The sequence below is a fragment of the Eulemur rufifrons genome, chromosome 30, assembly GCF_041146395.1.
Source record: "Eulemur rufifrons isolate Redbay chromosome 30, OSU_ERuf_1, whole genome shotgun sequence".
Lineage (NCBI taxonomy): Eukaryota > Metazoa > Chordata > Mammalia > Primates > Lemuridae > Eulemur > Eulemur rufifrons.
In genome coordinates, this window is record NC_091012.1 from 34,841,908 (window position 1) to 34,867,191 (window position 25,284).

General features: G+C 38.6%; 1 protein-coding gene across 1 annotated transcript in view; it reads left to right on the top strand.

Moving 5' to 3' along the window:
* The first annotated feature begins 2,717 nt into the window (after positions 1–2,717).
* FGF13 (fibroblast growth factor 13) overlaps positions 2,718–25,284 on the top strand; it is a 201,883-nt gene continuing 179,316 nt past the window's right edge. Inside the window, exon 1 of the mRNA XM_069463435.1 lies at positions 2,718–2,847. Coding sequence (XP_069319536.1) covers positions 2,718–2,847 — 130 coding nt within the window. The remainder of the gene's footprint in view (positions 2,848–25,284) is intronic.

Here is a 25,284-nt window from a genome sequence, read left to right on the forward strand (position 1 = left end):
TCAACATAACACAAAGCTACTGTTATATTGACTATTCTTTTTTTCTGTTTGCTTGAATTGACTGACGCTCAAGGCATTGAGTAGAGACGATCTGAGACCCAAAGCTGACCCATTAACTCCCAGATGTTCTCGATTTCCAAGGAAATGTTCTGTGCCTGTGGTTATTACTCAGATGGCTCCTTAAATGTTCTCATCTTGGCACCTTTTGCACTTGCTAAATTCAATTTGAAGGAAGAACAGGAGAGAGAGAGAGAGAGTTTTGTGGAAAACAATTATTCTGTACTTTTGTGACCTTGATGCTTTCCTCATTGTGATGAATTTTTGAGTTAGCTCTTGTATCAGTCAGCATGTCACTTTCACTAGAATTTTGTTGTATGTTACAGATAACCAGTTGTATCTAATTAAACAATAATGATGGCAGTGCAAGGCATTTTCTGGGAATTAATGGCCAGCTGGGAAAAGCTGATGGCTGGAGAGTCAGCCAAAGGCTGTTAGCTTCAGTCCACCATTAATCTCCAGAAATGCCCATTTGTGACATCATTGTTGGTATTGAACAATGAAAATGGAAGACAATTTACCGATATTTGTCACGAACTTCTGAATAGCAAATTATTTCTACATTGTCCAAAAGTCATTCTCTGTTATCCTCCAATTGCCCTTTGATCTTAAAATGTTTCCTATATAGAAGTACATAAAAATGGAATTCTCAGTGTGCATATAATTCGGGGTACTTCTTTTGTTAAAAGTTCCAATTTTGGGAGTTTTCTTTAAATATTTTGGATAGTGAAACCAGGATTTGTCTTCAGCTATGGTGCTGGAATTTGATAAGTGTCTATATTGTCATAATTATCTGCTCATGGCAGGATGTGGTTGCAAATGTTTTGAACAGCAGCTGTTGCTAGCAAAGATGTGCATTCAACAAGATTCTAAGAAGTTATAGTCCCATTACTAGTAGATGAAGGGAACTCTCTGCCAGGACAAGCTGTAGTGGTGTGTCTATACAATATTTTTGATTTCTGCTGCTGAATGGTAGAGAAAAATAGAAAGAGAACTGACTAAAATATTCATCACCTTCTTGCATAATTTAATGACTTATAAAGGAAGACAACAATTCCACATACAGGCAATCTATCAAGAACTTGTTCTAAACTCATAATACTAATTTAGAAGTTATGTTGGTTTTTATGCCTTTTTCCCCCAACCTAAGAGTTCCTAAAGCCCATTAAGATCCCAGCCAATGAGCTAGGAATGTATTGCCAAATGAAGAAGCTTCGGATGCCATGTAAATTCAGCCATAATCTGTTTATTTTTTATAAACACTATGGTATTATTCTCCCCATAAGAAATTTGCTGGTGGTATTAGTCCTCATAAATGCATGTTAAGTGCATGCATTTGGGGGAGTAGAATGAGTCAGCATGTCATTAATCATAGCTTTGGAGGCACTGACTCACTCCTGGTGAAATGGAATGGCCTCATTGGAAAGGGTGTGAAAAAGAAATAAAATCCATTCTGGGGTAAGTTCCCTGTTTCTGCAAATGCAGATCAAATTTTCACCTACTTTCAGACTAAACAATGTATCAGTGAACCCTATAAAAGCAGACATACTGTTTTTGCAGAGAAAAAACACTGGTGATATACAATCCTGCTTGGGAAACACACAAAGGGCCTAGAAAGGAAATGTGGACTGAGAGGAGCCTGGTGTGTATCAAAACCTAAAATTAGTACACCAGGCCCAGCTCCTCCACAATCTAACAAGGTAGGTCTTTGATCCAGTGTTGGTTATTAGGCTCTCAACTGGAATCTCTTGTCTTCATTAAGTAGTTTTGAACATCTGAAGATTAGTTGCAACAGCCCCCGTTCTCTCTGGAAATCAAAATGTAAAGAGCAGGCTGAGTGCAGTGGTTCATGCCTGTAATCCTAGCACTTTGGGAGGCCAAGGCGGGAGAATCGCCTGAGCTCAGCAGTTCCAGACCAGTCTGAGCTTGACCAAGACCTGGTCTCTACAAAAAATAGAAAAATTAGCCAGGCCTGGTGTTGCATGCATGTAGTCCCAGCTACTCTGGAGGCTGAGGCAGGAGGATTGCTTGAGCCCAGGTGTTTGAAGTTGCAGTGAGCTATGATGGCGAGACTACACTGCAGCCCCAGAGGATAGGGTGAGATCCTGTCTCAAAAAAGCAAAAGTGTAAAGAACAGCACCCTTGATTCTTCTGTCTGACTCAGTATATACTGCTTGGAAGTCAGGCCCTCACCGGGAGCAGAGCAAGACAAGAAACATAAGCTAATTCACTGATAATTGGTGGAGATTAGCCAGTTTCATCTGTAAATATTTATATTGTATCTCGAATTGAAACCTGTGAGCTCTACATGGCGTTTATTTAGATACAACATGGGTATCAATACTAAAATATTTTGTTGAACCTTCGGGTATGATTTAACACGGTTAAATTTTCATTGTGCTAGCAACAGAGGTATATATAGTCGAGTAGCTATTCCCAGGGCTTTAGTATTTTAAACTAAGCCCCTTAAAATAAAATTGCTAAGCTATTGGATGTTTTTCTTTGAAATTTTCCTTAGGGATGTTGTTTCTTTAGTCTTCCCTGAGAGTAGATTTGATTTAAGACATTCGCTGCTTTTCTGAAGCTCTAACTTGAGTTCATTTTGTTATGTGGTGACCACAGTTCTGGATGACGCCCCCCCTGGCACACAGGAATACATTATGTTACGGCAAGATTCCATCCAATCCGCGGAATTAAAGAAAAAAGAGTCCCCCTTTCGTGCTAAGTGTCACGAAATCTTCTGCTGCCCGCTGAAGCAAGTACACCACAAAGAGAACACAGAGCCCGAAGGTTTGTGCACGACAGACGCGTGTTTTGCTTGTTTTCTCTCATTCTTTCTTTCTCTTTCTTTTGGACTGTGCATTGCCCTCTGGTGTGCTATGTGTTGTTCGGCCTCTGCCATAGCTAGGAGGCCCCGTGGCTGTCTGGTGGATGTGTTATGCAGTCTCAGATGGGACACTGTATAATACAGTCATCTCTGGCACAGCGTGCAGCGTCCTCCTGCTTTTCGCAGCTGAAACATTTTCAGTTAATGTCATTACACTTCCCAGTTTGGGCTGCCTAAGTTGCTTGCTTCCGTAGCCAACATCTGGCCAAGTCCGCTCCCATCACCTTCCATTCCTGAAGCAGCAGTCGGCTGATGAATGACACTTCTAAAATGAAATAATGAGAAGATTGTTTCAATTTTTTTAAAACTCTCCTCCACTCCATAAAGCTTCTGCATTGCTCTTGAAGAATGCTCATGATCTACTCAGTTCGCTGAACAGTCCCAGACTTCCCATATAATGCACGCCCAGTTGCACTTTGCCATAGTGAAATGCATGCCTCCAGGAAACTATGAGTAGTTTGTCTTTTCTTTTCAGCTCAAGTACAGGTTTGGAGAACTCTACTTGCTGTTACTTAAACTGAGGTTAATAAGGTATTCATTACAATCAGTATCACACATCTGTCTCTAAAGTACGTCGTCTGGCCAGAAAGAATATTTATTAATTTTTCCCACTCTTTTTACATATGATATATCTAACAGGAATATTTTTCACATTGCAAATAAAATATGGTAAATTTGTTGCCATCTGTGTACATTTCAACTTTCAAAATAACATTTGAGAATTATAATGTGTACATTAATTAAATACTTGTTGAAAAACAGCCCATCTTTCCCTCATATCATGATGCAGTTTACCAATGAATAACATTGGAAGTGACAAAATTCACCTGTCTTTGGCAATGGTCATACACATTCCCATGAATGGTTCTTGTGTAATTTCTAAAAGCAACCTTGTTCCTATTTCAAGTTACCCTTTTGCAACATTATGAGAATTCTCATTACAACTGTCCTAACCTGGAAACGACTGCCACGTGGGTTTAAAGTTTCTTCTGTAAAGAAATTACTCCAAAGAGACTCTAGTCCATAGTTTTGGAAGCAAAATTTTACATCTGTAAGATTTCCCTTCTCTTCCTTCCAAATAGAGTTTTAAATGTTCATTAACAGAAAATGAGAAGCCTACATGTGTCTATGTTTAATTCTATTCCAGCAATAAAGTAGTGCATTTGCATTTATTTTCTACCTCTAATTTTGGTATCCAAACTACTCCCTTTGTGTGTGGTTCTGCTGTCAACATTTATTCATCGGGAGGTGTAAATCGTGAGTGACCCTTTTACAGTGAGTAAAATCAATCTTTTAGCTGTTTAGTAGGGAAGATACTAACTTGATTTTATACCTTAATGAAAAAATTTAACCAGTGACAATTACTTTATTATATATAATTCATTCTAATATTATCTGCTTTCTTTTCTCTAAAATTATATAAATACACACACACAGACACACACACACACACACACACTGTTTTTGTTCTTGAAAATCAGCCTAAAAAACAAAATGTGGTTTGGTTAAGAAAAAATAGGCCATTTAAGAAGCAGCTGGTTAAATTTAGTCAAGCAATTGGTTAAAAAGTTAAAATTGTTTTAACAATACTTCAGGTTAAAAAAAACGGTTGAGTAACTAAAAACCCTATCGCTTTTGTTATTACATATAATTTTGATGTGATCTATTAATTTTCGAGTACCATCTGGAGTGTACTGTGAACACTGTTGTGAATGTTTTCAGATATAAAGAATTCTTCAGAGAATGGGTAGCAGTTAAACTCTCTTCTACAAGGTTTGGATAGTTTTTAATCTGTCAATTCATCCACATATTGAGTGGCTGCCATTGTGTTTAACGTGGCTGTCATTCTTTCACTTGCATACTTTGATGATGGGCCTTGTCTTCTTTCAGATTGGAAATTTCCCTTAGTCTTACCTTCCTGTCAGGTCCTCCTGCCAGGATAGTGAAGCCGGTATTTCCCTCCTTATTCCTATGAATTTTTTGTGAATAGTATTACACTCTTTAGAGGTTTTTTGGGATGACGTCTTAATACTATTTGCAATCGTACGGTACCCCTTGAAACAAAGGCCCAGAAGCTAATGGTGAACCTAGACCTTAAAATGAAAATACTTGATCTCTGTAGAAGTTAACAGGATGCAGAAGACCTTAGATGGGGACAAAAGAAAGCATGCTGTGGAAAAGATCTTGGATAAATAAGGAAATAATGCCAAGAAATTCATATGCTTACTTCATGTAGGATACCGAAGCTCTTCATTTCCAAGAGGTGAGGTAACTGTGAGTTTGTAAGGGTTCAATGGCCATTCTGGCAACTTGGAAAATTTTTGCAGGACTAGTTCTTAAATGCTGTAAGGTATAGTCTTCAGTTCTCTCTTAACGTTACTGTAACATTTTATTATAATTAGTGGAAATAAAAGACCTCCTTATTACAAATGGATAGTGTCTTAGATCTAAACTATGTCTATACATTGAAACGTTTTATTCTCATGGGAAGCATTTTGAAGAGATACTCCCTCTCATGGTCTTTGTGCCAAAGCATGAGACCTTAATTGACTTTGGCTGTGGATCCCCACCAATTCCACAGCATGTGAAGGCAATGGACAGGATGGTTAAGCTATCCATTGTTTGGTCTATACAATGCCAACATGCCAGTATGACCTCTTCTGATTGTTTGTTATACAATGTCGAAAACTCCCATGTGAAAAATGAAAAAAAAAATTAAATTGAGGGTAAATAAAAGTTTGAATTGTTTAAGTTTTAGAAATGATTAAATTAGGTCAAAGAGATTTATGTGTATTATGATACAGTTGGAATTAATTTGCTTTTTCCTTACTGAATTGATAAAATCAACTATTTTTGTATTAATATAGATAAAGCCTTGGTGTTTCTTTTGGTTGGCCACTATTTGTAAGGGCCAGGTTATTTCCATAGTTTATGACCACTTGAGATTTGGTACAGGTAATTTATTTAACACTGTTTACAGTCATCTATATTTATAAAGACATTTTTGTATCATGTCTAGGATCCTCAGAATCCATGTAAAATAGTACATAGAGGGACTGAAGAATATCACTAGCTTTTCAGGATACACTAAGGCCAGATTACACTTTGCCAAAACCAGGTTTCTATTTAAGAACATCCAATTCCAAAACAAATTCTTTAATCTGTTCCAAATACTTGTGATTTTCAGTGATGTGATTATTTCTACAAAAACCACTTATGATACAATCTTAAGTGAGTACTGGAATTTGGCTGAAGAAGCACGTATAAGTATCTGAGAGTCTAATTTGGCCCAGTACCAGTAATGTTCTTTGTTAAAAAGCCACATGGAGAGTGGAGATCATTACCAAAATCTTTTTCTTACTGTTCCAGGAGTCTTTTGGCAAGAGAAACTATTAATATAATCTTCACAGCTTTATTCTTTTGTTAGCTTTTCCTTTCTATGCCATGTGTGCCAAAGTGAAATCATGGATTTAGAGTAACTCCTGGAAGCCAATTTCTTATCTGCATAGTTGCTGCTTCCTAAGTGCCACTCACTGGGCTTTTACTTATGTTTGACGATTATTAAAAAGAGTCACACCAAAATGTGTATGTTTGTGAGTAGATATATTGAAAAATCTACAGAGAAAAATAAATTATGGATTCCCAGTGTTTGGTCTTAGGATTGAAAATTTTGATTACAATAGTAATTTGAAGGAGTTAACACAATATGGGAAAATATTATAGAGCTCAGTGATTTGTCACTGTCTTCTAATCAGGCATTTGGCCTCTTTTCTGTAGTCCTATTTTCATGTGATTTTTAAAAAGTACACACACACACACACACATACACACACACACACACACACACCCCATCTCCCTCAGGACATCTGTAACCTTTTTATTCAGAGAGGCATCCAACCATAGTGACTGTGGTTGGAAGAGAAGAGAATCTGTGCTCAAGACTGGTGGCAAAGTATGGTAGCTTTCACCAACCAAGAGAAAGCAACATTACATGCTAAATGTTAAAGGAGTATATTTGTCACTTACACAATGTATGTTACTCTGATAATGCCTTGGTTATCCCAGATGGAGCATGTCACCATGAATGTCAGTCTTGCCTAAATGATAGGAGAGGAAGAAGGTAAAAGAATATTAGGGAACATACTGTGGGAAATGTTTTTCTTTTCATCTTCATTTTTTTTCAACCTTGTTGTCTCCTGTTGTTTATCTACTAAGTGAAGTATCCCAAGAATGGAAAAACAAGCACCACATGTACTCACCATCAAATTGCTATTAACTGTTTACTTTCCTCATCTTCATACTAATTTTCCTTTGGAGAAAAATGGGTCAGTATTAATTTGAATTAATAGTTAAATAAAACTAAACTGCTATTATTAAATCTTTTTGTCACTAAGCTAGAGTTGGGTAATAACTTCTGATGCTTGACACCTGAAAATGTTTTGACTTTCAGGAAAGCTATAACTGAGTTCCATGTCTGTCCCCTTGAGGAGAGAATTGAGGGGATATTCCTATTCTATTAGATAAACATGGTGGGGTGTGTTCAGGTGACTGAATAGATAAAAAGACTTTAATCTTTTTATTTCAAACTATTACTTAGGGTCACCCTGCCTCTGATTTATGACCTAAAGAATGACAAAACAACACCAGAGTTTTCTTTGCTCATCAAAGCAAATGGCAGCTTAATTGCAGAGTCACAGGAAAAATAAAAATATTGGTCCAAATTAAAGTTAGAAATCTGAAGGCTTTGGTAATCAGCAGTGAGTAAACATTATTATCTCCCCACAAAGTGTTTAAATCTGTTTTTCTTGGTTGCAGGTTAATTTATTTCTTAGAAGACAACTTGTTGTGTCCTAATAACATTAGGAAACCAGCAATGGCACTGAAACCCCTTCTGTCTTCTCTCCTATTTCCTCCACCTTATGACAGCAAACACAAAATTAAGTCGTATTTTGGGGATGGTTTCTACTCTCTGGAAAACAGTCTAATCAAGGAAGTATATGTATCAGCCACTATGCATCTCAATTCAGTCTCCAGGCTGGCTTTTATAGTAGAGACCAATAACCATTCATTTGTTGAAAATATGATTCACTTTTTAAAGCAACAGGCCTCCCCTTTCCCTTGAGCATAGATGTTCCCATCGTGGTGGCAATGTTGTTTTCTTGAGACAAAGTAGTATTTCCCTTGCAACCACCTTGAATGAGATGACCCTTAGTTAATATTCGGGGCAGGTATTTCTCCTGTGTAAAGCCAGCATTGGTGACCTCTTTGAGGCATTTTGGCTTAAAATTACACTCCTCTGGGAAAGTGCTCTGAAAGGTCTACTGGATGAGTGACAGTATATGGAGGTGGTTTTGATTTTAAAATGTCTAAATCAAAGTAGGATACTTGAAAAAATCTGGAAATTATCTATCCATACGGGTGCTGCCTCCTTCAGAGCCATTATATCAGGGATCATGTTGCCAACATGCTCCTAGGCTCTCATATCTCAGCATCTCCTCTTGGTTTTATTCTCTTCCCAGCCAGTTGATAACCCACTTAAGGAAATCTGTCCTTCTGCCCCAGCATGATATGATACAGCTAGACTATGTTCCATGTTGACAAAAGCATAACCTGGATGACTTTTAGCTGATTCCCCAAATCAAGATGAACCCTAATGTATGAAAGTCTGCCTCTGTTAAGGAAGGAGATACCCAAGAATGTGTTGCTACCTCTGCTCCAATTTTCACCATCTTTTGTTTTAAATGACAACTCATTTGCGTGGTTGAAGAGAATTCAGGAATGAACTATAATCTCTTTCACAGATTCTTAAGTAATCATCAGATCAATGTTTTCCAATTATGTTTCATGAAACACTGATCATACAAGATATCTTCGTGAAAAGACAGATTCTCCAATCAAATATATATTCCCCAAATTACATACTACTCTTAGAGAGTCACAATGCATATGAGTATATTAAAGGTTTTGAAGAGTCTTGCAGATAAGGAAGCTGTCTTACCTTGGGCAATTCAGTGGTAAACAGCATCTTCCAGCTACGGGACTCTTTTTACTCATAACACTGATTAATATCCCACAAGTAACACTTTAGGAAAGGCCGGGCTGGCTCCACTGAGCAGTATATTTTCATCAAAGATGGACTTTCACGACTAGCACACTTTGGAAAATGATCGCTGTTCCCATCTTCTCTGACTCACATGTACATCTTTAGGGAAGTGCTACTCAAAGTATGGACCATGGGCCTAAAATTCTTTGTTACCAGCCCAGGACTAGATAAGGAGCTTATGCCAGAAAGTAAATCAATGCACTGCTTCTTTCATCAAGAAAGTATTTCTATCTTGCTGTGGAAAATAATGCCAGCTGAACTAAATAAAAGATATGCTTAGTGACATAAACACAGACCAATGGTAGGTCTGTGGCCCATGCTTTAAGAAACACTTTTAGATTAGTGATTTCCAAATGTGTGCACACATCAGAATCACCTGAGGATCTTTTCTTTTTATTTCAGCATATTATGGGTGTACAAAAGTTTAGGTTATGTATATTACCCATCCCCCCCACCCCCGAGTCAGAGCTTCAAGCGTGTCCATCCCCCAGACAGTGAGCATCGCACTCATTATGTAGGTATACACCCATTCCCTCCCCCCCCCACATCTGCCTGACACCCGATTAGTGTTATTCCCAACTGTGCACTTAGGTGATGATCAGGGAAACCAATTTGCTGGTGAGTACAGGTGGTGCTTATTTTTCCATTCTTGGGATACTTCACTTAGTAGAATGGGTTCCAACTCTTTCCAGGAGAACAAAAGAGATTCTATATCACCATTATTTCTTATAGCTGAGTAATACTCCATGGTATACATATACCATATTTTACTAATCCACTCATGTATTGATGGGCATTTGGGTTGTTTCCACATCTTTGTGATTGTGAATTGTGCTGCTATAAACATTCGGGTGCAGGTGTCCTTTTTATAGAATGTCTTTTGTTCTTTTGAGTAGATGCCCAATAATGGGATTGCTGGATTGAATGGTAGGTCTACTTGTATCTGTTTAAGGTATCTCCATATTGCTTTCCACAGGGGTTGCACTAGTTTTCAGTCCCACCAGCAGTGTATGAGTGTTCCTGTCTCTTCACATCCACACCAACATGTATTGTTTTGGTAATTTTTGATAAAGGCCATTCTCACTGGAGTTAAGTCATAATCTGAGGACCTTTTAAATAATATTGATGCCTGAGCCCAACAACAGACCAAAACCAATCAACCAACCAAACCAAAAAAATCCCTGTGAAATCATTTGTGGTAGAGGCTCATCATGGGTACAGTTTTGAAATCTCCTCAGGTGATTCTAATGTGCTAACAGGGTTAGAATCACTGCCTTAGAAAATAATCACCTTGGAATAAGGTCTGCTGACTGATGTCAGCTGTTAATTCAGAAATCTTATGCTGATTGCATGGGCCTCTTGAAGAGGTGCCCTGTGATTAGAGGGCACAGCTAGACAGGCAGCACTTATATGACCTTTAGAACTTGTGGCCATGTAAGGTATTTATCTTTGCCACCAGACACCCTCCCCTCCAACACACACACCTTCTGAAGTTCCCTGCTTCTTTGCCACTTTAGAAAAATAATCAGGTTTTTCCATAGGAGCGTGGTAATCTGCCACCTTGTGACCAACATCCTTTCTTGCAAGCAATTGTTGCAATACTTTTTATGCTCTTAGACTGACAGATGGATTCAGCTTGCAAATGTGGGTGGAAGAGTTTCTCAGGACCTATGTATTAATATAAGTGCACTTAAAGAAGGTGGAGAAGGAGAAAAGAGGTGTTTCAATATGCCAGAAAAGTACTGCTACTTCTTTACTTGATGACACTGCTCTAGAGTGAGATTGCAAAGCTTGACTCAAGCTGCTCATGGCCTGGATATCTGTCCCTGCGATATACCAGAGTTTGTCATCACTGAGGCATTACCCTCATATCATCTAGACATAATCAGCTACTGCAGCATAAAATTATTATAGCATCATGTATGTGAAAACTGACTTTGATATGATTGGGAGGCTTTAATTGCTATCCATATTTATAAATCATTCCTAGCATTCTAAATTACATTGATTCACGTATTCATTTGTTATATTCTACAGAATTTTTAGTGTGTTTAAGAATAAACAGCTTGAATAATGCCAACTGGGAAAGTGTTAAACAAGAGACATTACATACTGCATTTTATCAACACTTACCCTTGTCTTGCCTCACAGCCAATATCCACACTTACCACAACACATGAAAATCACTTGTCCACTTCCACCATGTGCTAGCAGATTTCTACTCATAAGCCCCAGCTATTTTAAGATATATAGTCTCAGAACAGCTCCAGGACAACCTTCAAGCATGTCCAGCTTTGGAAGCAACAAGTATACATTGGTTCAAAGACCAGATCTACAAAAGGGAAAAGGAAGAGAACACAATTCCACGGGGCCACTTCTACATCCAGTGAGAGCACTGTGCATAGCCCCTTAGAGGCATGATCACAAAACTCTGTCAGGTAGGGGTTGCTACCATCATTTCACAGATGAGCAAAGGAAGATGCAGAAAGTTTAAGTCACTTCCCCAATAAATGGCAGGATTTGATTTGAACCTGGTTTTGCTGGCTTCCAAAGTCCATGCCTTTCCCCTCCATGACTGCTCCACAAAGAAAGTGTAGAATGGTTGGTGAATAATTAAATTCAATTTTAATGCAATAGAACTGCCCCTAGATAAAAGACTTGCCTGCCCTCCTTTCTTTAAGCCAGGGGATGCTCCTCTCCACCTATAATAGTAGAAATGAGGAAACATCATTTTTAATTATTAAAAAGCTGATTTCTTTGATTAAATTTTCCCAGTTCAATAAAGTCATCACCATTGATGGGAGTATTATTAAGATTTGGCCTGAGCACTTCCCCAGTCCCATAGGATTAGATATTACTTAAACTTCCTGATATTAGTAAAGAATTCTTTTTCATCAGTTGTGAGAACCCTACTCTCTAGCCTAAGGCAATTAATAATTGGAACAATGATTGGCAATTTTCCAGAACTTAGTATGTGCTGTAGGAGTAGAAAGGGGGTGATCTCTTTCCTCCCCATCATAATGGGTCATGGCCAATACCCCTATAACAAAAACCAGGTTAACAGAAGAAAAGCATAACAAATTTATTGTTATTATATGCACACAAGCACAGGAGTCATTCAAAATATGAACTCAAAAAGGGGCCAGATGGTTGAGGCTTAATGCCCTCTTCATAGGGGAGGTGGGATATAGGAGTAATTGATTTTCAGGGGAAACGATAGGTCTAAAGCTCAGGCAATGGTTCACGGGAGCAAAGGTTGTTTTATTACAGTTTCTTAGGTGATCTCTTGGAGCTGTCTTCAGAAGAGTCCATGAAAAGTCTGTCTGTCTGGGCCTGACAATGAGTCCCAGTCTCTTTTCCAGTGGTTGAACTTTCCTGGTTATTTGATGAGATCCCTAAGGAGGAGTCTTAAAGACAATTGGATTTCTTTTGGGAAAAACTTTCTTGTTCAGGTAAGAAAATTCCAGAGAGGGCCCCTTCCTTCACTTGGTTTGAGGGATCTTGATTCTGAGGCAGCTTCTCAGGGTTTTCAGCATGTCCAAAGTGCCACTCTTTGGGTTATAGCTTTCTGAGCCCCAACAATTCCAAGCACTTTACCTAACATTAATTCTCACAACAATCCTTAGAGATAAGTAGGTAGGTATTTTTTTTTCTCCCCATTTTATGGCTAGGGAAACTGAGACTCAAGTGAAATAACTCATCCAGTGTCACCAGGTGGGAAATGGTAATGCCAACATTCAGATGCAGCTTGTCTCCAAAGTCTTCCAGTTACAGGAGAATGTGTCTCATACCAAAGGTGGCCCCAAAAGGAGCTCCCACTTTGTCCTCTAGTTACACCAGTGACATCTGATTGATCTACCTGATCCTACCAAGTAACCAGAGGTGGAGAAACCTTGTGCCTGCTGTTGAAAAAAACAATAAATTAAAGAGGTGGCTTGTTATTGAGAAAAAAGAGAAATAGCCAGATTTAATTTTAAAATATTTTCAGGGCCAATTCTCATCAAATTTGAATTGGTCAAAATGCTTTACAGCCTGCAGTGACAGAGTTGGGATTTATTCACTGCGCTGCTGTAAGCTTCTCAGCTGCAGAGCAGCTCTTGATCACCTCAGGCCAATTGACCTTCTACCTCAAAACCTTGTCTCATACAATATTATCTGGTGACCCAAGTTCCTGAATGACAAAACCTTCATTACTTAGTGAGCAGTGACTTAAGGCACATGAGGAGAAAATCCTGCCAAACTGGGTTGGGTCGCTGTCAAGATATTGTTCTTTGTGACTTTCATAAGGAGCAGGCTTGCATGCAATGATCTATTTCCCTCCAAAAGCATGACAAAGGAGATCCCAGAAATTTTCATGGTATATTATGTGCAGGAAATTATACACTTATTCTTAGATATCAATTTTTAGCATCTTTTATATGTAAGGTACTTTAGGTTTATTATTGCTAATCGTCCCAACCACCCGATAAGGTCTCAAAGGGCATAATAGGGAGACTGGAGTGGAGAGATGGGAAATAACTTGTTCCAAGTCACACAGCTAATCAGTGTCTTAATTGGGATTTGAAGGCAAGTCTGTTTAGCTCCCAAGCCTGATCTTTTCACCATCCTCTGCTACCTCAGCTTCTCCTATACCCTGACTCCTCCTTTCATGCATAAGACATGAGAAAAGAGCTCAGCACCATCTTACCCCACTGCTGGTGAGAACTAATATTTAGATGAAAACTGTAGCACTACCTTTGACCTCTCAGCAGAGTACACTTACCAAATACACCCAATAGGAGACTTCCTTTGTGTGTTCTCCACATCCTGGTTTAAATGTTGGAATACGCAGTAGGCAAGGTATGAAACATAGCAGCATTCCTGAGATTTGTCACCTGTTTCTTCCCTTTGTTCCCTAAATGAACATTTACTCACTACAGGTTATTTTTCCTGCAGTGCTTGTTTAAATGAGTGCTTCAAACCTCTAGTTTAGCTTATAGAACCACTAGGCCTTAAAGTTGCCTTAACTGATTCTGCCATGAGCTGCCTCTCCAAGAAAAGGGAAGGGGTAATGTAGAGTTCTGCGAATGCCATGTTTCTGAAGTGGGGTCCACACAAGTAGAGAAGGACTGTTTTAGGTAATCCAGATTTGGGCACTCCCAGTGAAAGTTCAGGAGTTCCATTCTTGCTCTGGACTTTGGGGCCCACCTTGGATTATAATGATCTTGTTCGCTAAGAGCGGGGGCGGGGGGGGCCTTTTTAGGATAGTCTGTCCACAAATACAAGGAGATTATAGGGACTAACACATCCACATTCAGATTATTTTCTCTTTCTGTCTCTCTCTTCTTGTCTGAGCACAGGTGACTTCCCCTGAATTAAATGCAGACCCTTCATGGAGAACCTCAATGGAGTAGGAGCTGTCTCAATTGAACCCTACCAGAGACCTACCATTGCCCTCATGGTGGCACAGTTGATTTTGTCCCTTCCAAAAGCAAAAAACACTGGGACAAGAGAAATGTGTCCCTTTGTGGTCACTAGTTGCCATTCAAAGATGGTGTGGACACACAAACACACAATTTAAAATACTTTATTAGGGGGAAACGACACAAGCAGAGGAGTAGTAGAACTCACATGGTCCCTCTACTGGAGTCCTTTCTAGGATACAGACAGCCCAGCAAATCCCAGACTAATCACAGGCCTCTACAGGATAATGTGGGCTCAAGCAAGCCATTCATACAGGAGGACATTTGTCTCGCATGCTGCCTCAGGCTGTGAGCAAAATCTGGTTCTTTGCAATCAACAAGGAAGGAACAAAGGGCATTTCAAAAAACCACCCAGTAACTTTTCTCTTGTGTTCCTTTTTCAGCCATTTTTCCTCTGTAATCACGAGAAGGTAGCATTTTGGATCCATGTTAGAAGATGCATGAACTAATTCAGTAAATCTCTAATTGGCATGCACGGTTAGCTGTTCACTTAGTGGATAATTGGTTAAATATACCCAGAATATTTAGTGAGGGATGTAAAATGAAAATCCCCAAAGCAAATCAGAATGGTCTGGGAACCTTTTCCTCTGGTGCAGCTTTTTCTTTGGGAATGGCTATTGGTGTCTTAAAAGAGATCAATCTCCCTTCCCAGTCAGGATTCCATTTACATATGCAGCCTTTGTTGCATCCCTACTGAATAGAATTTTATTAAATAGATACCACAAGCATAATAACACAGTATCTAGTGAGAGTCAGTGCTCAATAAATATTTATCATTACAAATAACTTATTAATTTAACACATTTTGATATTCCAAGTTCAATGGGCCATTTGCCTTAATTCCAGGCAGCAAGTGACAATGTTTCTAATCACTGTTAGCCGAATTTATGTATTTGTTAACAGATATTTATTGAGTATCTTGCACGATCCAGGAATTATGGTGGTTACTAGGCATAGCATGAGATGAGAGATACTATCTCTGCCCTTAAGGAGGAATTCAAGACTGGCAGCAAAAGGCAGACTTAGAACTAGTTGATTAGTAAGATTGTGTTACATTTAAAATCACTCTAAAACATAGTGGCTTAAAACGCCAACACATTTTTAATTTCTCTTAGGCTATAGGTTGGCTAGTGGGTTCTGCTGATCTAGGCTGGGCATTGCTGATCTTGTCTGGGCTCAGTCATGCCTTTGTGGTCAGCTGATAAGCCAGGGTAGGACTGACTGTTCTAGGATGAGTTTATGTAGGACAACTCAGCTCTCTTCCACGTGTCTCTCACTCAAGTCCCATTAATCCATTTTTATATATTTTTCGTTCATGCATTCACTCAACACTTACTGAGCAACTTTTCTGTGTGTCAGGCACTACATGGCCTTCCCTTTCAAATGCTCAGGGATGACTTGTAGGCTGTTAATAGACATTTAAAACGTATCAGCCTGTGGCCAGTATTAAAACCATGAGAACAGAGGAGACACCTAGGGAGAAGAGAGTAGGTAGAGAAGCAAGCCCTGTGGCACAACAGCATTTTAAGGTGCTGTAGAGTAGTAGGGACTCCTCAGAAGGGAAAGAAGGAAAACTGAGAGAATGGGGTGCTAAGGAAGCCAAGGGGTGACTGGGCTTCAGAAAGGGGGGATCAGTAGAGCAGAATGCAGTAAGGAGGTGCTAATTCAATGCAAGCCTTTCATATATCCCTTTTAACATCAAGGCTTTGTAGTCCAATTTGTTTCAATGTAGAACAGACGTCCCTCCACCACTCACACCCTTGGGAATAACTGGCATAAATCACTGAAATGGTTAATACTAACTGCTACTGAAAGAGTAGGTCTTTGTAAAGATGTCATTGATTTTTCTTCTTCATAATGCACCTAAAGTTTAAGTCTTTGCCAAGACTGATTTATTCTTTTGTCGTTTGTCCTTTTGAATGTAGTTTAGCTTGCTCAATATTTTTCTCTGTAACCTAAAAATATTGGACCACTAGGAATTAAAATTAAAACTAAATCACCTCTTGAGTTCAGTATTTTAAAACTGACATACTTTGGAGCCATATTAATATGCTGTGATCAAGGATGACATTACATGAGTTTCCAATAAAGCAAGTTTTCTGCCAACTTTACAAACATGTGCACTCTTTCTAGACTGTAGAAATTGATTCCTTGTCTAGCAGTGAAGGTTTCTTGCTAAATCAAAGAGCTAGTGTTTAAAAGGAACAAATACACAGTTGTGTGGTGAAGAACTGTTGAGATATAGGGTATATAAAATTGAGCTGAGTTTTCATCTAGGATTTTCACATTTTCCTATGCAAAATTAGATGAAAGTTTTATGTACAGGGTGTCCGCTTGTCCAAAGTCAAATAACTCTTTCTTAGTGGCCTCAAGTGAGGAAAGAGGCTTTGATTATTCAGGATGGGAAAATAACAAATTAATTCACTTTTCATAGTGTAAGGTACAGTGTTTGGGGAAAAAAATTATTTCTGAAGGAAGCCTCGTACTTGGATTGCCCCTTAATTCAGACTATATTAGGCTACTACCAATTTCTATACTAATTAATACCAGAGGCTGGAGCTCTTAGACACGTTTTGCTAAATGGCTTTTTCCTCAAGACAGGAACATGTCATGGTAGAAAACACGGTATTCATGCACCTACCCCTAAGGACATTCAGTATTTTCTTTAGCATATCCAATGCCACTTTCCTTCCTTTTTCTCAATTGAATGTTTGCTGAGACAGGATCTTTTGCCTTTAATGCAGGTTGGGGTCTCAGTAGTGGAACATGCAAGCTAACCAGGGGGCTTGTGAAACCCTTTGATATTCTGCCATCCTTTTCTTGACTGTCTGCTAGCCTTGAGAAAGGGCTTTGAAGAGGAAGGAGAAAGATCTCTGCAGGTAGATGGAAGAAGGTTAGATTTAACACGCACGCTGAACTTTGTCTTCTCTCCTGTTTAGTATTATCACTGCCGGTGGGAGGGGCAGAGAGTAGTCACTGGGAAAGTCAGAAGCTGACCTGTGCCCCTAGAGTGCTCCAGGGCCTTAGTATTTATCATCTTTATGCACTGTTGCCTAATTTCTTTCTACATAGAAGATTTGGATAAATCAACCAAAACATTCTAATACTTGATAATGAATAACATCGGGTCAAAAAATTATACCACATTAACATGGGAAGCACAAGTGAGACCCAGTGAGCAAATTTGTTAATGCTTCTTTCCTTTTGTAAAAATTAGTTGAGATATTTATTTTTCCCTTCAATCAGTAGTGTTGGGCTAGAGCAGGGTTTCTTAACCTCAGCACTATTGACTCTGAGGGCCAGATAAATCTTTGTTGCCAAGGACTGTCTTGTACATTGTAGGATGTTTAGCAGCATCCCTGGACTCTACTCACTAGATGCCAGTAGCACCCCTTCCCCAGTTGTGACAACCAAAAATATCTCTAAACTTTGTCAAATGTCCCATGAGGAGAAAAATCACCCCATTAGGAGCCACCGGGATATATAATAACTATTCAAATAAAACAGGGATGGTCTGAAAAATTCTCTGTTTTCCTAAGAGCCAGTCAAAATGTTTTGGTTTTTTTTTTTTTTTTTTTTTTTTTGAGACAGAGTCTCGCTTTGTTGCCCGGGCTAGAATGCCGTGGCATCCGCCTAGCTCACAGCAACCTCAAACTCCTGGGCTTAAACGATCCTAATGCCTCAGCCTCCCGAGTAGCTGGGACTACAGGCATGCGCCACCATGCCCGGATAATTTTTTCTATATATATATTTTAGTTGGCCAGATAATTTCTTTCTATTTTTAGTAGAGACGGGAGTCTCGCTCTTGCTCAGGCTGGTCTCGAACTCCTGAGCTCAAACAATCCACCCGCCTTGGCCTCCCAGAGTGCTAGGATTACAGGCGTGAGCCACCGCGCCCTGCCAAAATGTTTCTGTTTAACACATTAACTGCCTCGTGAAGCAAAACCCTGCAGTTGATTCATGAAAATCTTACTTATTGATGTTCTTATCGTTACAATTAATATTGACAATTTAATTCTAAAAACACGGATTGCATTGCATATAACTCACACACAGAAAACAATAAAAAATAACAAATTAGAAAGGATCGTTTTGTCTTAATAAAACACTGTGGCCCCAGGGAATTTTTTTTTTTTCTAGTGTGGCAGTCAATGTGTTAATCACAATCAATGTTCTCCTTCCTTGGATTACTAAGGTAATAGTTTCACCTTAATCCAAACTCTGCCTTACTCCTCCTGATCCTTCCCCTATCCTCCAATACCTTTAAGCTATTTAAGCTATTTAGAAGGCTTTCCAGTAGAGCTCAATGCAATGATTTTTGGTGTAAGAAAACTGAAGCTTCAGGTTAAATTAGGCATTCCATAGTCATTTAATGAGTATCAATGTGGTTTCTTCCCTGTGTCTACTATAGCAGATCTGGAAAATTATGGGTGAGTCCTCGCCTTCCAGGAGCTTATCGTCAAAACTCCCATATATGAAAAATAATGCAAATCAGTTTGTGTCATGGGCCCAGGCTCAAATATAAGTCCATTTAGGAAAGTCTTTTCATTGCCATCCTTTTAGAAGGCTTCTGTTCAGTCCAGTCTTCTTCAGCAGAGCTGATGATGAACAGAGGTGAAGGTATTCCTCACCTCTGTTCATGATTTCTTATCTAGTCCAAAATTCAAAACCATACAACATTCAGTATAGCCCTTCAGACTCAACTGACACGGGGCACTTATAATTGTGCCAGGCACTGGGCTAGTTGCTTCACTCGGAGTATTTAGTCTTTAAAAAACCCTAAAAATAAACCATCACTTTTCCCTACATCATCTTGGTTTCTTTATGCTGCCAGCAAGCACATAAGATCAGGAAAAAAAGGAATTTTGTAAAGCCTTGCATAATATTTTGGGGGACATACAGGAACTAAACTTATTAAAGTTCAGAGAAATTAACACTCCAGAGGACTATCAAAGAACAGAATTAAATTTACCTCTCAGCTAATTTAATATATTTTGATTTATTTTTTCAAAAGCAATTGTGGTCTATATGGTTCCTGTTTCTGAGCTTTGATTTTGTTCTTTTATCATAGTAAAGTGCCCTCAGTGACTTATGTAATTTTCTTTTTTCTTTTTTTTTTTTTTTTATTATTTTTTTTATTATATATATATATTTTTTTCAATTTAGTTTTACAGAATCAAAGAGTCTAACAGTATATCTTGTTAGATACAGTATGTCCTCATAATGTATACATTATTTCTTGTACAATGATATGAAATAATATGGGAAATATTCATGATAAATTATTAAGTGAACAGTGCAAGTTAAAAACAATAGTTTCATATTTTTTTCCCCACCCCCCCTTTCCCGAGTCAGCACCTTCAAGTGTTACCATTCCCCAAACGGTGTGCAATGCACTCATTGTGTAGGCATACCCCCATCCCCTCCCCCACCCCCCACCTCAGTCTGATGTCCAATTGGTGTCATTCCCAGATTTGTATTTAGGTGATGATCAGGGAAACCAATTTTCTGGTGAGTACATGTGATGCTTGTTTTTCCATTCTTGGGATACTTCACTTAATATAATGGGTTCCAACTCTCTCCAGGAGAACCATAGAGATGTCGTATCTTCATCATTCCTTATAGCTGAGTAATATTCCATGGTATACATATACCACAGCTTACTAATCCAATCATGTATTGATGGGCATTTGGGTTGTTTCCACATCTTTGCTATTGTGAATTGTGCTGCTATAAACATTTGGGTACACGTGCCTTTGTTATAGAATGACCTTTTTTCCTTTGGGTATATGCCCAGTAATGGGATTGCTGGGTCAAATGGCAGGTCTACTTGAATCTGTTTAAGATACCTCCATAATGCTTTCCACAGGGGTTGCACTAGTTTGCAGTCCCACCAGCAGTGTATTAGTGTTCCTGTCTCTCCACACCCACGCCAACATGTGTTGTTTTGGGTTTTTTTGATAAAGGCCATTCTCACTGGGGTTAAGTGATGTCTCATTGTGGTTTTGATTTGCATTTCCCTGATGATTAGAGATGTTGAACACTTTTTCATATGTTTGTTAGCCATTTTTATATCTTCTTTTGAAAAATTTCTATTCATGTCCTTTGCCCACTTTTTGATAGGGTTGCTTGATTTTTTCTTGCTGATTTTCCTGAGTTCTAAATAGATTCTTGTTATCAGTCCTTTATCTGATGTGTAGTATGCAAAAATTTTTTCCCATTCTGTAGGTGATCTGTTTATTCTCTGGACTGTTTCTTTGGCTGTGCAGAAGCTTTTTAGTTTAATCATGTCCCATTCATTTATTTTTGTTGCTGCTGTGATTGCCTTGGGGGTCTTCTTCATAAATTCTCTGCCTAGGCCAATGTCTGTAAGAGTCTTTCCTACATTTTCTTCTAGAATTCTGATTGTATCACGCCTAAGGTTTAAGTCTGTTATCCACCGTGATTTGATTTTTGTGGGAGGTGAAAGCTGTGGGTCCTGTTTCATTCTTCTGCAAGTGGCTAACCAATTCTCCCAGCACCATTTGTTGAATAGGGATTCTTGTCCCCGGAGTATATTCTTTCCCGCTTTGTCAAAAATTAGGTGACTATATGAGGATGGTTCTATATTTGGATTTTCTGTTGTGTTCCACTGGTCTGTGTCCCTGCACTTGTGCCAATACCAGGCTGTTTTAAGAACCACAGCCTTGTAATATAGTTTGAGGTCTGGCAAATTAATACCTCCCATTTTGTTTTTATTGCTTAAAATTGCTTTTGCTATACGGGGTCTTCTTTGATTCCATACAAATTGTATAATTATTTTCTCTATGTCTGTAAAGAATGATGTTGGTAATTTAATAGGGATTGCATTGAATTTGTAGATCACTTTGGGTAGTATAGACATTTTAACAATGTTGATTCTTCCGATCCACGAGCATGGTATATTTTTCCATCTATTTGCAAGTTCTGCTATTTCTTTTCTCAGTGTTTCATAGTTTTCCTTATAGAGGTCCTTTACCTCTTTAGTTAGATATATACCTAGATATTTTATTTTCTTTGTTGCTATTTTGAAGGGTATTGAGTCTTTAATTTGGTTTTCCGATTGACTGTTATTGGCATATATAAATGCCTCTGATTTGTGTATATTAATTTTGTAGCCTGAGACTTTGCTGTATTCGTTAATCAATTCCAGGAGTCTCTTGGTTGAATCCTGGGGGTTTTCCAGATATAACATCATATCATCAGCAAAAAGTGAGAGTTTGATCTCTTCCTTCCCTATTTGGACTCCCTTGATTTTGCTCTCTTGCCTGATAGCTCTCGCAAGGACTTCCAATACTATGTTGAAAAGTAATGGAGACAATGGGCAGCCCTGTCTGGTTCCAGTTCTAAGTGGGAGTGCTTTCAGTTTTTCCCCATTCAGTATGATGTTGGCTGTGGGTTTGTCATATATGGCTTGTATCATTTTTAGGTAGGTTCCATCAATGCCTATTTTGTTAAGCGTTTTTATCATAAAAGGGTGTTGAATTTTGTCAAATGCTTTTTCTGCATCTAATGAGAGTATCATATGATTTTTGTTTTTGCTTCTATTTATGTGGTGAATTACATTTATAGATTTACGTATGTTGAACCACCCCTGCATCTCGGGGATGAAGCCCACTTGGTCGTGGTGGATTACTTTTTTGATAAGTACTTGGATTCGATTTGCTAGTATTTTATTGAAAATTTTTGCATCTATATTCATGAGGGAAATTGGTCTGTAGTTCTCTATTTTTGTTGAGTCCTTTCCAGGCTTTGGTATTAATGTTATATTGGCTTGGTAGAACGTGTTGGGGAGAACTCCATCCTTCTCAATATTGGAGAATAGTTTATGTAGGATGGGCACCAGTTCTTCTTTGTATGTATGGTAAAATTCAGGTGTGAACCCATCTGGACCAGGGCTTTTCTTTTTGGGAAGGTTTTTTATTGCTGTTTCGATTTCAGTTCTTGATGTAATTTTCAATAAGGCCCGTCCTTTCCTTGGGTCTCCATATCCTTATCTGTAAAATAAAAAAAAAAATGGATTGAGGTGTACTGAATTCTTTTCTTTTACATATATATATCTCACAATGGTTCAAAATAAGACTCAATTTATTACTATGTTTCCTAAAAACTTTATGTACAGTTAGAATGGAAATTGGACTGATAAATATTGATGAAGTCTGACTACATAAAAATGTCAACTTTTTGCTCCTTTGATTGAGTAGAGTGGTAGATGGGGCTTCATGGCCATATCATGATGGCCATGGGCTTCTCTTTTTTCAGATTCTTGCTGAAACACATGATCTTGATTCTGGACAAGCTTTGAGAAGAGTAAAGTCTAGGCATGACCTGGTGTGGGGATGAGGAGGAGTAACATTTTCTGAGTACTTGACTGTCTTCATTTCAAAAATTAGTTAATATGACCAGCTAATAACTTGGCTAAGTAACTTATCCAATATCACAGCATTAGAAAATGAGGGAATTGAGGTACACAACCAAGTTGTCTGTCTTGAGCTGCACTCTGCTTTCTCCAAAAGGGAGCCTCTCAGGACCCACCTTGAGGGGGATTAAGAGGTAAGCATGCTTTGCCTTTAGTGATCCTTTAACTCTTTCTTTTTGTACCTCCAATCTTGACTTCATGGACCTAATGCTGCTATGACCCTGATGTGAAGAACCTCCTGTTTTGTGTCCTTTTCTGGATAAATAATTTGGAGCAAAGAAAATCCCCTCACCACAGGCAGAAAGTCAGAAACTGGGGACAAGAGACAATGCTTGGTTGGGAGACTACCACCCTGGCCATTGGACTTCACACCTCTATTTCCTGATTCAGAATCATACACATCAAATTTCACATCACTCCTCAATTCACCACCCCTGTTTGGGAGCTGCCCTGGCATTCGAACTCTCCTACCCATATCCCCTTCCTTCTCTTCCAGACACAGTGAGAGTCACGTATGGGGAGGCTCTATTCTGAACAGAGCCAGGTATACTTTCACTTACCTTTTCTCTTTCCATTTATTAATAGAAATCCATTGTTTTACTATAGTTTCTCCTTAAGAGAAGTACACAGAGGTAGGGGGACTTGTACTTATCAAATTTTATCATCCATCTACTTACATGTGTGTCTATTTCTGTTCAAAGTTGAATAACAATCCACATCCTCCCTGTGTGTAAACTGTTCCTGAGTGAGCATTAGTATGACGGTGGGACATTTATTCATCTAACTAAAAGTATAGAACTTTTCAAATTACCTAGTTTTCTTTTAGCTGGTAAGCTATTATATCCATGGAATAAACACCACTGTTATATGAACACCACAGCTGCTCTAATCTCTAATATTCCTATAGCTATTCCAAATTCTAGTGGTTTAAATGATGAATGGTTTACGTCTAATGGATAGCTCGGAAAACACAGGGCTCTTTTAGTTGGAATGAAAGCTGTGGAATCTTGTAAAATATTGCCTCAAACCAGGTCTCTATCTCGCCTCTCCTCACTGTTGTCCCCAGCATCTGACATTGGATTAGGAGCAGCAATTAACATAACCACCATTTCTTTGAAGGCCCAATCTAGGTCACATACCACCTCAAGTTTCTATAATCTCTATAGAAATCCTGGAATGTGAATATTGTATCCCTGTTTCCTACATAAGGAAACTAAGTCTCAAAGAATTTAGGCAGGGCAGGGAACCCAGTAGGTGTTAAAAATACAATGTGATTTGAATTTAGATCACTAGAAGTGATCTAAACCAGATGGCTTCTCCATCTGGAGTGTCACCTAGGTTAGTGACTTGAACTGTTGTTTAAGATGTGACTAAATTTAAATTTATATTTTCTATTTACAAAATATTTTATTCTAGAATTATAGCTATACTAGACACATAAACACTGCACTGGTAAATCTCTTGTTAGCTATAAAGATAGTGGCTGCATATATATGCATTCAAACCTGTTTTTCCATAAGTAGAAGACCTGATTTATTATCTTCATATCTGGACTTTTTTTTAACTTGAGGGCTTTCGCTTTTCTTTTTCTGTGGACAACACAGCTCATCCTTATAAATTCAAAGTTAGTCAAGTTCAAAACTCTTAAAAGCCTTGCTCAAATCCAACCTCAGTCTTTGCCTTCCCAGATCTACTCCCAAAACTCTCATCCTGAGACATTTTGATAATCAACCTCTCGTTCTCAATTTTTCAGCCCTTTGCTGAACCCTTATGTCTTAGTCCATTTCCTGCTGCTATAAAAGAATACCACAGACAGGGTAGTTTATAAAGAAAAGGGATTTATTTGGCTCATGATTCTGAAGACTGGTAAGCCCAAGATTGAAGGAGCACACCTGGTGATAGCCTTCTAGCTGTGTCATAAGATGGCAGAAGGCATTACATGCTGAGGAAGCACACGTGCATGACAGAGAGAGGAAACTGAGCCAAACTTATCTTTTCATTAGGAGCCCACTCCTGCCATATCTAACCCACTCCCATGATAACAGCATTAGTCCATTCATGAAGGCAGAGCCCTCATGACCTAATCACCTCTTAAAGGTCCCACGTCTTAATGTCATCACAGTGGCAGTTAAATTTCAACATGAGTTTTGGAGGGGAGGTTTCAACCATAGTACCCTCCATTTTAGTTCTTATCACTGCTTGCCTAAAATTAAAGGGTTTTTTCTTCCCATAGAGGGCAGGTCTTATGACTTTTTCCTGGTGCATAATAGGTGCCCAATATAAGTTTCTCAATTGAAAACCACAATGCTGCTCTTTTAGAAAGCAGGTAGGGTAGCAT